The 15,647-nt window shown below is 47.6% G+C and overlaps 1 protein-coding gene across 9 annotated transcripts in view; it reads left to right on the top strand.

Moving 5' to 3' along the window:
• ZNF619 (zinc finger protein 619) overlaps positions 1–15,647 on the top strand; it is a 23,941-nt gene extending 8,294 nt beyond the window's left edge. For 2 of the 9 annotated variants that reach the window (XM_064589664.1, XM_064589672.1), the window contains 4 exons: positions 4,823–4,908; positions 9,422–9,548; positions 10,110–10,226; positions 12,437–15,647. In XM_064589664.1, coding sequence (XP_064445734.1) covers positions 4,885–4,908; positions 9,422–9,548; positions 10,110–10,226; positions 12,437–13,860 — 1,692 coding nt within the window. In that variant the 5' untranslated portion in view covers positions 4,823–4,884 and the 3' untranslated portion in view covers positions 13,861–15,647. Of the gene's footprint in view, positions 1–832; positions 2,699–3,304; positions 4,307–4,822; positions 4,909–6,856; positions 8,112–8,765; positions 8,995–9,338; positions 9,549–10,109; positions 10,227–12,436 lie in introns of those variants that run through there. The other 7 variants (XM_064589676.1, XM_045903999.3, XM_064589685.1 and 4 more) reach the window with 7 other exon arrangements.

Below are 15,647 nucleotides of genomic sequence, written 5' to 3'. Positions count from 1 at the left end.
TTTCCCCCCTTCCCATATGTTCATCTGTTTTGTTTCTTAAATTCCACATATGTATGAAATCCTATAGTATTTGTCTTTCTCTGACTTATTTCATTTAGCATAATGCACTCTAGCTCCATCCACGTCATTGCAAATGCAAGATTTCATTCTTTCTGATGGCTGAGTAATATTCCATTGTATATATATGCCATGTCTTTTTTTAAATTTGTTATTGTTATTTTAATCTCCATACATTACATCATTAGTTTTTGATGTAGTGTTCCATAATTCATTGTTTCTGCATAACACCCAGTGCTCCATGCAGAGCATGCCCTCTTTAATACCCATCACCAGGCTAACCCATCCTCCCACCCCTCTCCCCTCTAGAACCCTCAGTTTGTTTCTCAGAGTCCATAGTCTCTCATGGTTTGTCCCCCCTCCGATTTCCCCCCCTTCATTCTTCCCCTCCTGCTAGCTTCTTTTTTTTTTTCTTAACATATATTGCATTATTTGTTTCAGAGGTACAGATCTGTGATTCAACAGCCTTGCACAATTCACAGAGCTCACCATAGCACAGACCCTCCCCAATGTCTATCACCCAGCCACCCCATCCCTCCCACCCCCCTCACTCCAGGAACCCTCAGTTTGTTTCCTGAGATTAAGAATTCCTCATATCAGTGAGGTCATATGATACATGTCTTTCTCTGATTGACTTATTTCACTCAGCATAACACCCTCCAGTTCCATCCACGTTGTTGCAAATGTATGCCATGTCTTCTTTATCCATTCATCAGTTAATGGACATTTGGGCTCCTTCCATAGTTTGGCTATGTTGACAAGACTGCTATAAACATCAGGGTGCATATGCCCCTTCGAATCTGTATTTTTGTATTCTTTGTGTAAATACGTAGTAGTGCAATTGCTGGCTTGTAGGGTAGGTCTATTTTTAACTTTTTGAGGAACCTCCATACTGTTCTCCAGAGTGGCTGCACCAATTTGCATTCCCACCAAGAGTTTAAGAGGGTTCCCCTTTCTCTGCATCCTCGCCAATATCTGTTGTTTCCTGAGTTGTTCATTTTAGTCATCTGGACAGGTGTGAGGTGGTATCTCATTGTGGTTTTGATTTGCATTTCCTTGATGATGAGCAATGTTGAGCATCTTTTCATGTGTCTGTTAGCCATCTGGGTGTTTTCTTTGGAAAAATGTCTATTCATGTCTTCTGCCCATTTCTTAACTGGATTATTTGTTTTTTGGGTGTTGAGCTTGATAAGTTCTTTATAGATTTTTGGATACTAGCCCTTTATCTGATATGTCATTTGCAAATATCTTCTCCCATTCTGTAGGCTGCCTTTTAGTTTTGTTGACTGCTTCCTTTGCTGTGCAGAAGCTTTTTATCTTAATGAAGTCCCAATAGTTCATTTTTGCTTTGGTTTCCGTTGCCTCCAGCAAGGTGCCTAGTAAGAAGTTGCTGTGGCCGAGGACGAAGAGGTTGCTGCCTGTGTTCACCTCTAGTATTTGATGGTTTCCTGTCTCACATGTAGTTCTTTCATCCATTTTGAATTTATTTTTGTGTATGGTATAAGAAAGTAGTCCAGTTTCATTCTTCTGTGTGTTGCTGTCCAGTTTTCTCCACACCGTTTGTTGAAGAGACTTTTTTCCATTGAATATTTTTTCCTGCTTTGTCAGATTAGTTGACCATAGAGTTGTGGGTCCAATTCTGGGTTTCCTATTCTGTTCCATTTATCTATGTGTCTGTTTTTGTGCCAGTACCATACTGTCTTGATGACTACAGCTTTGTAATATAGCCTGAAGTCTGGAATCGTGATGCCTCCTGCTTTGCTTTTCTCTTTCAGAACTGCTTTGGCTTTTTGGGGTCTTTTGTGGTTCCATACACATTTTAGGATTGTTTGTTCCAGCTCTGTGAAAAATGCTGGTGGTATTTTTTTTTAAGGATTTTATTTATTTATTTGAGAGAGAGAGCAAACATGAGCAGGGGGAGAGACAGAGGGAGAAGGAGAAGCCGACTACCCGATAAGGAGGGAGCCCAACCAGGGCCTGGATCCCAGGACCTTGGGATTTCGACCTAAGCCAAAGTCAGACACGCTTAACAGCCTGAGCCACCCAGGCACCCCTGATGGTGGCATTTTGATAGGGATTGCATTAAATGTGTAGATTGCTTTGGGTAGTATAGCTATTTTAACAATGTTTGTTTTTCCAATCCATAAGCATGGAATGTGTTTCCATTTTTGTGTCTTCTTCAGTTTCTTTCGTGAGTTTTCAGAGAACAGATCTTTTACCTCTTTGGTTAAGTTTATTCCTAGGTATCTTCTTATTTTTGGTGCAATTATAAATGGGATCTATTCCTTGATTCCTATTTCTGTTGCTTCATGATTGGTGTATAGAAATGCAACAGATTTCTGTACGTTGATTTTATATCCTGTGACCTTGCTGAATTCATCTATTAGTTCTAGCAATTTTTTGGTGGAGTCTTTTGGGTTTTCTACATAGGGTATCATGTTGCAAGTGACAGCTATTCTAGAATCTGAAGGTTTAGGGACAATATCTGCAAAATCAGATACTTTTGAAGGGTTTTTAAAAGCAGAACTGTGCCATGCCCAGATTCATATCTTAGATCACCCTGTCTATCCTGTGGGAAGAAAGGAGCAGAGGGGGCCAGACTGGAGACCAGAACAGTTAGGAGGCTGCTACAGCAATCCAGGTAAGAAGAGATGCAGAGGAAGGGATCAGTTATGACTCCCCCATTGAATGTTTGGTTGGCTGGATGGAGAGTGGTGCTGAATCTATCTCCATAGGGTTAATGAGGTAAAAGGTCACTAGCAAGACCCCCACTGACCCCCTTTCTTCACAGGAATGTTAACCTTATCTTTCAGAGGCAAACAACAGGAAGAGCTCCAGCTGGCCTAAACCAGCTTGAGCTTGACCCCTGGCTTACACCTGTGCAGATGGACCATGGAGTGGTCATTATAATGTTAAAATTTCCCTCTTGGTTAACATAACACAGAATGCATGTATAGGCATGTTTTCTAAGTACACCTGCGCAACCTTATGCCCACCTTTACGTGTGATGACAAAAGTCGCCTTTCTGAATATTCATCCCAACCTTAAGTAAAAAAGAACCCACTTACCTCCACTGGGGGAGTCACAGCTTTGGAAGTTATTCCCCACGATCTCCTTCTTTGCTGCAAATAAAATTTCCTTCGTGTGACAGCTCCACCTGGTGTAGTCTCTACCTGTAACTCACCAAGGATCAAACTCACCTAGTTGGGTTACAGTGCAGTTTGGGGGAGGAGGGGGGGAGGGACAGGGCAACCCTAGAAAGTGGAACAGGAGGGTGAGGGAAGGATGACAAGATCCTTCAGGAACATTCTGAGTTTTAGGTGCCTGTGGATTAGCCAAGTAGAAAGAAACAATGGGCAGGTTGATACACAGGACTCTAGCTCAAAGGTATCTGCACAACGCCTGGCACGCCTGGCCAATAGGAAACACTGCTGCCGGTGCTATCATTCTATTTGGACTGGAGAAAGAGATACGGGAGTGTGTTTTAGGAAAGTGGCAACGACACACAGGAATAACAATGTCCGCAACAACAGAGCTAGAACTTACTCTGACTTACTTATGATGCAGAACCAGAAGTTGTCATTAAGTGCTTTGCACGAGTTGACTCACTCAATGGCCGCACTGAGTTTGTGAGTTCGAAACTACTGCCGTTCCCAACTGAGAAACGGAAGCACAAAGTTTCAGTAACTGGCACAGGCCATGCAGTGAATAGGTGGTGGAGCCGGGATCAGAACGGGGACAGTCAGACCTGGGACTTGGCGACCTCAGGTCACAGCCTCGAAGCCGCTGGACAGAGACCGGGGCTGGGAATTCATTAGGAGAGGAAGTTACTGCTGGCAAGCGCTGGAGCTCGCACGCAGACCCACGCGGAGTGTGGTGCGGACTCGATGTCCCCGAGTTGCTGCTCTCCGGCTGGGGCGCGGCGCCTCGCAGGCAGGGCGGGAGGAAAGCCGGCGCCCGGGCGCAGGTGGCGGGTCTGGCTCGGGACCATGGAGAAGGCCAGCCTCCGGGCTTCCTAGAGCGGCGCGGGTGGGAGCGCCTCCGCTCGCGCTTCCGCCTCGGCTGCGATCTGCGGGAGCGGCCGGGCGTTCGGCGCTCCGCCTCCGCGCGGTGGCGCGCCCCGCACTGTCCCCGAGCTCGGGCGTCGGGGCCCGCAGACGCCGCCCGAGGGGCCCCTGCCCGCAGAGGCGCCATCAACCCTCCTGCCGCGGAGAGCTGGCCTGACGTCCCCCGGCTCGCGGTACTCAGGGTGAGGGCCGGTGACGCGTGGGGTCGCCCGCTTGCCGGGTGGAGTGTGCAGATTCCCGTCGGGTTTCCGGTCAGCGTCGCGCCCTGGGACGTCAGTCGTCTTCCCCTGTCCCCTGGGGCCAGATCACCACTTGCATTTTGTCCCGGGGCCCCGTTACCCTACATTTTCTCTAAATGCTCGTTTTGGTCTTTGCCACCTTTGCTGGAACCATTCAGTACAGACTACTTAGTAATTCATTCATAGTGGGCCAGGGATTTTCTTGAAAGCTACAAAACCACTGCAGTTCTTGACTCTTGCTTCAGAGATATTCTTTCGAGGAATTTTCAGCCTCACCAGGCAGATTTGTAGCATTTACAAAGGAAGCAGATGCAGCACCGCATGAACCACTGGAGAAGGTGCACTGAGAACATCCAGAGTGTCCTAGGAATATTGTTTCCAATGAGAGAGGCACAGAGACTGAGGGGAAAGAGGTGGGGAACGAGGCAGGGTCAGCCTCATTGTGATTCTCTCTCTTAGCTCCACAGGTTCTTGCTTTTCCAAACAGAGAGGGCAGTGCATGAAGCCAGGGGTCGTCAGCCATGCTCCAGACAGTGTGGTCCCAGGTGAGCTGAGCTTTCTTCCAGCTTTCCACCTTCAAAAGAGATACGATAGATGACTATAGGAATAGTAGCCTGGCCTGACCAGCCCCATGCTTAGCGTTGCATCCATCAGTAGAGTATGGCAGAGGAGTATGTTAGGGGAGGTGATGAGGGTGAGTAGGTAAACTTGGGAGGATCAGGTCGGTTGGGAAAGAAGGAAGCACCAGCTAAGAAACTCTCCTAAGAAGTGAGAGTCTACATCCAAGCAGACTGTGGACCATGAATGTGCGGGAGTGGCCGGGCGTTCAGCGCTCCGCCTCCGCGCGGTGGCGCGCCCCGCACTAAGCTGATTGCTAGAAAGGTAGAGTCTCAGGCCCCAACCCAGATCTCCAGAATCAGAATCTACACTTGTACAATACCTGGGGAACAAATGGGCAAGTTAAAATTTGGGGTGTGCTAGTGTGCCTCGCACCATACAGAGGAAGGCCACCTCCTGCATTTAAACAGTCATTCCCACAGGAGGAGTTTGCCCTGCGGATCACAAAGTCAGGGTACAGTGAAGCCACCACTGGGGAGCCTTTGGAGAGAGTGGATTGACGAGGGAGGTGGATTCTTGCTGAGTTTGGAGCTGATGCCAGTGCCTCCGGCCCTTTGCATAGATTACAGCTTAATCTGTGAAAGCCTGTATCCTTTGTTGGCACAAATTCATGCAGCACTGGAAGCAGTTGTCCTTCCAGAATTTTCCTGGCACTAGAGGATGCTTGCATTGAATTTTTCTCCAGCATCCTAGATCAGGGAATGGGAAAGCTGGTGTCTCGTGTATTGGATGTGTCATATAATTAGGAAGCCCTATCCAAGACTTAAGAATAATGTGTATGTAGACATCAGACCGTCCACTTCTGTTTCACCACTTAAGTCAAAATTAGTTCCAAGTCAGGAAGTGTTTAAACATCTGTGGGGGCAGTCTGTTCTCTCCTGGTGCTTTGCGTGGGGTATAGTAGTCACTCAGGATTGGCTTCCAGTAAGGAAACCCCAAGGGACAGTGGTTTAAATGAGATAGAGACTCTCATGCAAGAGAGGTAGGGGAGAGGCAGTCCAGGGACATTGTGGCAGTATTACCCCACACCGGGCTCTTTCTCTTTTTCTGCTTCACCATCCTAGCACTGGCTTTCATGCTCAAGGATGCTTCATGCTGCTTGATCTGCAGCTATCATGTGTGCATTCCAGATAGAAGAGGAGATGACAAAAAAGGCGAACCTCTCATCAGTTTGCACTCTTTCAGGAACCTTCCCAGAGAGTCCCCAACAGTTTTTGTACCTGTGTTTCATTGACCTCACTTAGTTGCCAGAGCTGGGAGCAGCCCCAAGTAAAATTAGGATTCTATTATTAAAAAAGATTAGGATTCTATTATATAAAAAATTAGGATTCTATTGTATAAAAAAGAAAGGGGGGGGGATACGCACATATATGTTTAGACAATTGTCAGTCTTTTTTTTTTTCCTAAAGATTTATTTATTTGAGTGTGAAGGCGGGGAGGGAGACAGAGGGAAAGAGAAAGAGAATTCTCAAGCAGACTCCCCACTGAGCACAGAGCCCGACATGGGGCTCGATCCCCACACCCTGGGATCATGACCTGAGCCAAAATCTAGAGTCAGCTGCTTAACCCACTGAGCCACCCAGGCGTCTCTAGACAACTGTCAGTCTTATCTACGATCTCTATTAGAAATGTTCCCCTAATCTCATCTGTACTTTTAAGTGCTGAGATTTATATAACACCGTGTGCCAGGCGTTGTTTTAGTTCTTTTTTTTTTTTTAAAGATTTTATTTATTTATTTGAGACAGAGAGAATGAGAGAGAGAGAGCACATGAGAGGGGGGAGGGTCAGAGGGAGAAGCAGGCTCCCTGCCGAGCAGGGAGCCCGATGCGGGACTCGATCCAGGGACTCCAGGATCATGACCTGAGCCGAAGGCAGTCGCTTAACCAACTGAGCCACCCAGGCGCCCGTTTTAGTTCTTTACATATTAACTCATTCCACCCTTACAAGAGCCTTGTAAAATAGGTACTCGATTATCCTAGTTTTCCAAATGGGGAAACTGAGGCAAAAGAGTTTGGGTATCTCATCCAAGGTCACACAGCTGATGGTTATCAGAGATAGAATCTTATTTATTTTACAGATAGAGACATAGTAAGAGAGGGAACAGAAGCAGGGGGAGTGGGAGAGGGAGAAGCAGGCTTCCCGCCGAGCAGGGAGCCTGATGCAGGGCTCGATCCCAGGACCCTGGGATCATGACCTGAGCCGAAGGCAGACGCTTAACGACTGAGCTACTCAGGCGCCCCTCAGAGATAGAATTTGAGCCTAGGGAGTCTGACCCTAGAGCTGAGTTTGTCAACCGCAGCACTGTTGACATTTTGGGCCAGATAATTCTTTGTTGTGGGGGGCTGTCCTGTGTATTGTACGATGATTAGCAGCATCCCTGGCCTCTACCCACTAGATGCCAGTAGCACCCCCACACCCCATGGTTGTGACAACTAAAACCGTCTCCAGGGGTCCTGGGATCGAGCCCCACACTGGGCTCTGCATTCAGCGTGGAGTCTGCTTCTCCCTCTCCCTCTGCCCTCCTTCCCCCACTTGTGCATGCACTCTCTCTCTCTCTCAAATAAATAAATCAATCTTAAGGGCGCCTGGGTGGCTCAGTTGGTTGAGCGACTGCCTTCAGCTCAGGTCATGATCCTGGAGTCCCGGGATCGAGTCCCGCATCGGGCTCCCTGCTCGGCAGGGGGTCTGCTTCTCCCTCTGACCCTCTTCCCTCTCGTGCTCTCTGTCTCTCATTCTCTCTCTCAAATAAATAAATAAAATCTTAAAAAAAAAAAATCAATCTTAAAAAAAAAAGAGTCCCCAGACAGCGAGTGCCCTATGTCTCCTGGTGGGCATTTCCCTGTTGAGAAGCACTGCTCTGAAGCCCGTGCTGCGCTATCTCTGAACACACTTCCTCTGTAGGGGAATCAAGAGCCCTGCTTCATCATGGAGGAGTAAGTGCTAGCAAAGGACAGAAGCAGAGTGATCAGAGGTGGAGCAGGAAGTTGAGAAGCTGAATGTTGTAGAAAACAAGGAGCAAGGAATGCATTAATAATTACAGGGGTGCCTCAGAGGTGTGGAGGGGTAGAAGCCATGATATGAGGAAGGAAGGTCCATGTTCCCAGCTGTTGGCTCTGAAGGAAGACAAAAGGTTGGTTAACATTCGGGGGCAATGAACTATCTATTGTGCACTGTCCAGGAAGGTAGCCACTAGCTATATGTGCCTGTTTAGAATTAAAGTTAATTAAAATGAGAAATTCAGTTCCTCAGTCACACGAGCCACATTTAAACTTCCTGGTCAAGGTGATACCTGATTTCTTCAGTGTATAGTTACTATCTTTCCTTGCAACTGATCAGAAATCAATGGGGAGACATTTACAATTATGCAAGTATCCTGCTCCTGGTGGAAATTTCCTCCTCGATGTAGCACCCATGGGTGATTCTTGCCTGAACCAGTCTTTACCATGATGGCTGCAATCCTATATAGTACATCTGTAGTTGTATTTCTTCCCCCCCGGCAGTCACTAGGCATAGAGAGGTTGTTGACGTGACAGACTGGGGTAGAGTTCACTGTCAGTCAAGGAGAGATGGTATAGTGCCACTCACTTGAATAGTGGTTGGTTCACTTTGAAATGTTTGCTTCCTTATACAACCTAGCGATACTCAGATAAAGAGGACTCCCTTTTGTCTATTTTAAAGTGCTTAACATCACTGATTCCCATCATCTGTAATAGGGAATAATAATTTTTACATCGCGTGTGTGTTCTGATGATTGAGTGAATTGATGTAAAAGTAGTTGACACAGGACAAGGGATGGTTTCCTTCTCCCCTGAGAAGGTGGAAGTGGCCCCATCGGGAGCAGGGAGACACACCTGGTACAGAGGGCAGTGTTGGCAGGTCGGACGGAGCTTAGGTGATCTGGGGGCAGGTGCCTGCTCAGGTATGAAGACTGCCATCCTGTCCCTGGAGTCGAGTGTTAGAGGAGGCGACGACACTGCACATTGCCTTCAAGGGACAACCAGCTCTCTGATAAGGTAAGATGGCAGAAAGAGGGAGGACCAACCAGAGTGGAAGGAACTCTGTGCCCGTGGAATTTTTCCTCTGTCTATAAAAACGCATGGAGGGGGGACACCAGAGAGAAACCGAGTGGATGGAGTGGATGGATTCAGGGTGAATGATAGATGCTATGGTCATATTAGAAGACATGCCAGAAAGATCGACCCAGCTCATGGAACCAGACATGGGGTTGATGTGACCACCAGGCAGGGGCGCCTCAGAGGTGTGCAGGTTGAAAATGTACTGAGGGCTGTCCCCAACTGGGGTACGGTTGTGGCTGTCCTTGCCAGTACAAGCCTCCCGAGGGGCTCGGAGCCATGGACTCCAGTAGAGTCAGCCCTTCCCTGGAGTTCAGGCCCCTCCTTAGCCCTCACACAGGGCTTGAGCAGGTGCCTATTGTTTCAGGAGCCAGTGACCTTTGAGGATGTGGCCGTGTACTTCACCCAGAATCAGTGGGCCAGCCTGGACCCCATGCAGAGGGCCCTGTACCTAGAGGTGATGCTGGAGAATTATGCAAACATAACTTCCTTGGGTAAGTCCTTCCTTGTCCCTGAACCAGCTCTGTCCTAAGGGCCCCTGGCTTCCTCCTTGGTGGATCCAGGTCTCTCATATCCCCAGGACTGGTGCACCATGAGCTGAGCTCCCTAATCCCCTGTTTTGGGAGTAGCTAATGGAGAAAGATCTAGGCTCACTTTGGTTTTCAGCAGGATTTGCCTCTTCCCTGTTTCCTGATGGGGACTCTCCTGAGAGGGGTTTTTGCTCTGGGCACAGACAGCTGAGAGGGTTCCTGGATCCTCCACTCTTCCAGTTCCCTGGAGTCCTGGGCTCCATCTGTCCTGTATGAGAGTCTCCTAGGACCCCCTGTATGCACCTCTAATGACAGTAGGAGCTGTCTGTCTTCTCTGATAGAGCCAGAGTAAGCCTCCTCTTGAGCAAAACAATTTGAGCCTTCCTTAGAACCCCAGATTCTTTCCACACTGAGCTCACTTAGTGTCCTGGGATGTCAAATTGCTCACCTGGCAAAGCAGAGGGTGGGCTGAGGGGGTCAGCAGGGACTCTCCTCAGCTTCCTGTTCCTTTTCTTTCTCCTTCAGCAGCATTGCCATTCCCCAAACCAGATCTGATACTCCAGCTGGAGCAAGGGGAAGCACCATGGGACCTGGATCCCTGGACACCCCTTGAGGGAGAGGCCCTGGAAGGTGTCCACACAGGTAAACAGGAGAACTTACCACCTTCCTCTTTGCCTTGGCCTCCTCCTGTCTTTTAATGATTCAACATGAAAAAGGTTTTGCTTCTGTCATACCAGTTCTTAGGATGAAGATGTTCACTCTCATTCAGAAAAGTGACCCTTGATAGAGCTTCAGCTCCATACTGAAAAGGCCCATCGAAAATTTCATTTTCTGTTATTTTTCTTTGCAAACCTAGAGGATTTCAAAAATGCATAGTGAAAATAGGCTTTTGGGGGTCAATTTAGGAATATAAACACAATGTAGTAAGAGCTTGTTTCTCATTTTTAAAGATTTATGTATTTATGTATGTATGTATGTATTTATTTATTTATTATTTGAGTGAGAGAGAAGGGGGGAGGGGCAGAGGGAGAGACAGTCTTTAGCAGACTCTGCACTAAGCACGGAGCCTGATGCGGGGCTTGATCCCACGACCCCAAGATCATGACTGGAGCTGAAACCAAGAGTTGATGCTCAACCAGCTGAGCCACACAGCACAGCACCCCAGAGCTTGTTTCTGTAAGAACATTTTGTGTATGTGGGTGTATGAAACTGTACATGGGAAGAGAGTTTTTATGAATTCCTAAACACTATCAATTAGCTTTTGAAAGAAAGCCTCTTTATTTATTGGGAACGAATGGTTTCCTTTTCTGAAAGGTACAGAATTGAGGTGAATGAGAACCATCCAGAGATTGGGTGTTTAGCCTTCTCATTCAGTTGGCCCTGTTCTCATGCTCTCTCCATCCCTTATGTTGTTCAGAGTCTTATAAACCAAAGGCTTCTTCCTAATTCAATCCACTTCCGCCCTCGTCAGTGCCTTTGTGCTGACTCAGCACTTCCTGTCATCTTTTTTTTTTTTTAAGATTTTATTTATTTATTTGAGAGAGAGAGCACGAGCAGGGGGAGGGATAGAGGGAGAAGTAGGCTCCCCGCCGAGCAGGGAGCCCAACTCAGGGCTCGATCCCAGGACCCTGAGATCATGACCTGAGCCAAAGGGAGATACTTAACCAACTGAGCCACCTAGCACCCCACTTCCCACCATCTTGATGAGAAACCTTTCCCCGCCGACCACCTGCAGTGATGTTTCCCTTTGCCATAGCTGTGCATGGTCTATGTAGTCTGCCAATGGCTTTAGGCCAGTGCTGTCCAATAGGACACTGTCTAGTGATGGAAATGTTCCATATCTGTGCTGCCCAATATGGTAGCCATTGTCCTCATCAGTTCTTGAACTGTGGCTAGTTCAAACAAGGAACTGAATTTTAAATTATGTTCCATTTTCATTAAATTTAAGTAGCCACATCTCAGTCGGTTAAGTGTCTGCCTTCAGCTCAGGTCATGATCTCAGTCTGGGATCGAGCCCCATGTCAGGCTCCCTGCTGAGCGGGGAGTCTGCTTCTCCCTCTCCTTCTGCCCCTCCCTCTGTTCATGCTCTTGCTCACGCTCTCTCTTTCAAATAAATAAATAAAATCTTTAAACAGCCAAAAAAATAAAAATTAAAAAAAAATTTAAGTAGCCACAGGTGTCTAGGGGCTGCCTTATGGGCAATGCAGCTTAAAACAAGTACACAAACAGTCTCCACCTGCCTTTTTAGCTTCTAGATCAGTGGTTTACAATTTCAGTGAGCATCAGAATCTCGTGAGGGGCTTGTTAGAACATGGACTTGCTGGATACCACCCCCAGAGGTTCTAATTCAACAGCACTGGGGTGGGACCCAGGAATTTGCATTACTAGCAGGTTCCCAGGTGATGGTGGTCCAGGGACCACACTTTGAGGACTACTGTCCTTGAGAATCTAAAGCCATACCTTTTAAACTCTGGATTGCAACTCATCAATGAGTTGTGCTCAGCATTTAAAAATTAGTCTGGGGCTCCTGGCTCAGTGGGTAGAGCATGTGGACTCTTGATCTCAGGGTCATGAGTTTGAGCCCCACATTGGGTATAGAGATTACTTGAGATAAATAAATAAATAAAATTTGAAAAATTATGTAGTTGTGAAAAACCTAGTTCTTCTAATAGAGAAGACTCAGTTAAAAAAAAAAAAAAACTAGTCTGGACTATACTAAACTTAAATAGACCAAAATAGTATAAAATCTGCCATAAATGCATCAAAATGCATCACTCTCTCTTTTTTTTTTTTTTTAAAGTAAACTCTACCTTTCTAGCTTCAGAGCCTCTGTTTTCTTTTTATCCTACTAGGTGGTAAAAACAAGACTGAGAGTGAGGAGCAAAGCCCAAGACTAAACATTTCTAAAGACTCAGCGGCCCATAGACTGATGGCGGAGGGGCTGCTCACAGAAGCTCCCCAGCACCCTCACCTTAAGGACAACTTAGGCAGGCCACAGCCGTGTGACGCAGGGGAGAAACCAAACCAAGGAGGTTTCACGGACTTGCTGGTCCAGGACTACAGATCCCCCGTCATCAAAAGGGAGGAGGCAGGCAGGAAGCCGGAAGGAAGCACCGGTGTCAGCACCCACCTCCTGTCAAAGCAGGGCCTCCCTGGAGGACCGGCGTTTTACAAATGTGGTGAGTGTGGCCGATATTTCAGCCAACATTCAGACCTTCTGCAGCATCAGAGGATTCACACTGATGACAAGCCCTACAAGTGCAGAGAGTGCGGGAAAGCCTTCAGGTATAACTCAAAACTCTCCCGACACCAGAAAACCCACACCGGGGAGAAGCCTTACTCGTGTCAGGAGTGTGGACAAGCCTTCGGTCAAAATTCCCACCTCCTTCAGCACCAGAAACTCCACAGTGGAGAGAAGCCCTTCGGATGTCAGGACTGTGGGAAAACCTTCAGCTACAACTCAAAACTCATCCGGCATCAGCGAATCCACACCGGGGAGAAACCCTTTCAGTGTAAGGACTGTGGAAAGGCTTTCCGGTGTAGCTATGACCGAATCGTTCATGAGCGCACCCACACAGGGGAGAAGCCCTACGAGTGTCAGGAGTGCAGGAAAAGTTTCAGTTCAAATTCAGTCCTCATCCAGCACCAGCGCATCCACAGCGGGGAGAAGCCCTACACGTGTCAGGAGTGCGGGAAGGCCTTCCGCCGGAGCTCCGTGTTTCTCCAGCACCAGAGGCTCCACACTGGGGAGAAGCTCTACAAATGCAAAGAGTGCTGGAAAACGTTCAGCTGTAGCTCCCGCTTTACAGTGCACCAGCGCATCCACACCGGGGAGAAGCCCTATGGCTGCCAGGAGTGCGGGAAGGCCTTCAATCAGAAGGTCACCCTGGTCCAGCATCAGCGGCTCCACACCGGGGAGAGGCCTTACGAGTGCAAGGTGTGCGGGAAAGCCTTCAAGTGGAGCGCAAGTTTCATTCAGCACCAGAAGTTGCATGCTCCCAAGAAGGCCACCCAAGTGACAGGGCCAGCCGCGGTTGGGCCCCGCTGCCCCGCTTCCGGCCGCCCCCCTCTGCCTGCCCAGCACGAGCGCTCTGCCCCCTCTGGGCCAGCGGCCGCCCCGTCTTCCCTGCACCCCACGCTCCTTCCTCCCTCCCTGCCTCTCTTTGTGCTGCTCCCCTCGTCTGAAATGGCCAGTTCTTCCCCTGTTCAAATAGTGCATTGCTTTCAGGATCTGACTTCCACTGGGAGCCTGAATCCTTTGTCCCACTCCCCATGAGCTCCCTCATGTGCTCGGCCACCCACCCACCTAGAGTTACCAGTTTCCCCGGGCTCCTGACCATGACTGTGTTTGTCTTCTGGGCCCATGGAGTCATTATTGTTTTCCCAACTCCATTTATGTTCTCACGCGTAAGAACCATGTTTGACTCCTCTCTTCCATCCCCTGGGTGGGAAATGGTAGGAGTTGTCCTTTATGGTGTCCAGTTTGGGCCTGTATCCATCAGTCTGCACCTGCCTTCTCTACTAGACTTGGTAGAGTTTACAGAACACTTTGGGGCTTAGGGGTATGGCATTCCAATGACATGGCCTGTTGTGATTCAAGAAATATGGGAGGAGGTAAGCAGAGAAAGTATCCAGTGATGGCTTTCAGGAATTAAGGAGGGCCATTTGGTGGGGCAGTAGCAAGGCTCACCATGTGGAATCGGAGCCCAGGACTTCTTATTACCTCGATAATGACCATGATGAGGATCCTGTGTAACTAAGCAAGAGACCAAGGAAATAACCAGTAAAAAGAATATGAAGTGATGAGTCAGCATTGATAGCAAGAATGTAAAATCATGTCTCTAAACTTGGTTGGAAGGGGATGTGGCTTTTCTGTTTGGGTTCCTTTTCTATTCCTGTCCACATCCTTGTTTAATTTCAGTGCCCACTCAAACACGTAGGTACGAAAGTGACTTGGGCCCATGCAGTAGAGGGCAGGTGCCTGGGTGTAACCATCTCTCAATACACATGGAGTGAACCTGTTGGCAACACACTGTTGGCGAGCCTCTGAGGGAGGGAGAGAAATCTGACCCTGACTTGCTGTAGCTCTTGCCTCAGAGAGTTCATAACTAATCAAACACACACTCAGATGTGTTCTCACACCTACTCCATGTCCTCTCTGATTAAATCTGAATTTTTGAGTCCTGGTACTTTTAAGTTAATTTTATAATGAACTACTTTGATAACACCAAGAAGTGTGTATGGACACTAATCTTTCTTTTAAGATTTTATTTATTTATTTATTTATTTAGAGTGTGCATGAGCTGGGCAGGGTGGGGGGTGTGACAGGGCAGAGGGAGAGGAAAAGGGAGAATCACAAATTACAAGCAGACTCTGTGCGGAGCGCTAGTCAGATGCAGGGCTCCATCTGATAACCCTGAGATCATTACGTGAGCCGACATCAAGAGTCCCACACTCAACCGACTGTTGAGTGTGGCCCCCTGTTGGTGGGCACTAATCTTACCAGATGTTATGGTGCCACTGGTTTGGCCATACTTTCCATCTAGTGGTATGGGCCCTGATCCTTCTCACAATCACTGCTTCAGGACAGTGTAGCAACATGGGAAGGTACTTTAAGTAGTTAAGCAGGAATACAGCACTAAGGAAAAGATATGCACACTGTTATGATAACACCATACAATTATGTCTGCAAGCAAGGGCATAAAGAAATATTTTGGTTTTGGCTTTGGTTAGGCTTATCGAGATACACCTTATAGCCTTTACCCTTTTAAAGTAGACGGTTTGGTGAGTTTTGACAAATGAATACAGTTATGTAATCAAGATAAAATTTCCATCACCCTCAGCATAGGGAGAAATTTAAATGCTTTGTGGGATGTTGGAGATTTTTCTTTATTTTCTTCCTTGATAAGGTTTGTATAATACATAGAATTCAGGAGAAGAAAAGGCAGAAACCAAACTTACCTTCCCAGCTATAGTCAGAGCTTCCAGACTGCAAAATGCAAAGATCCCTCATCTAGAATCGCTGTTTAGAAAAGCAGTCAAAATGTAGGAAAATGACAATGA

This window comes from Mirounga angustirostris, unplaced genomic scaffold (genome assembly GCF_029215605.1).
Source record: "Mirounga angustirostris isolate CCGP_5_RB_7025 unplaced genomic scaffold, mMirAng1.0.hap1 SCAF_1, whole genome shotgun sequence".
In the NCBI taxonomy this organism is placed as follows: Eukaryota; Metazoa; Chordata; class Mammalia; order Carnivora; family Phocidae; genus Mirounga; species Mirounga angustirostris.
This window is presented reverse-complemented; position numbering and strand designations above follow the sequence as displayed.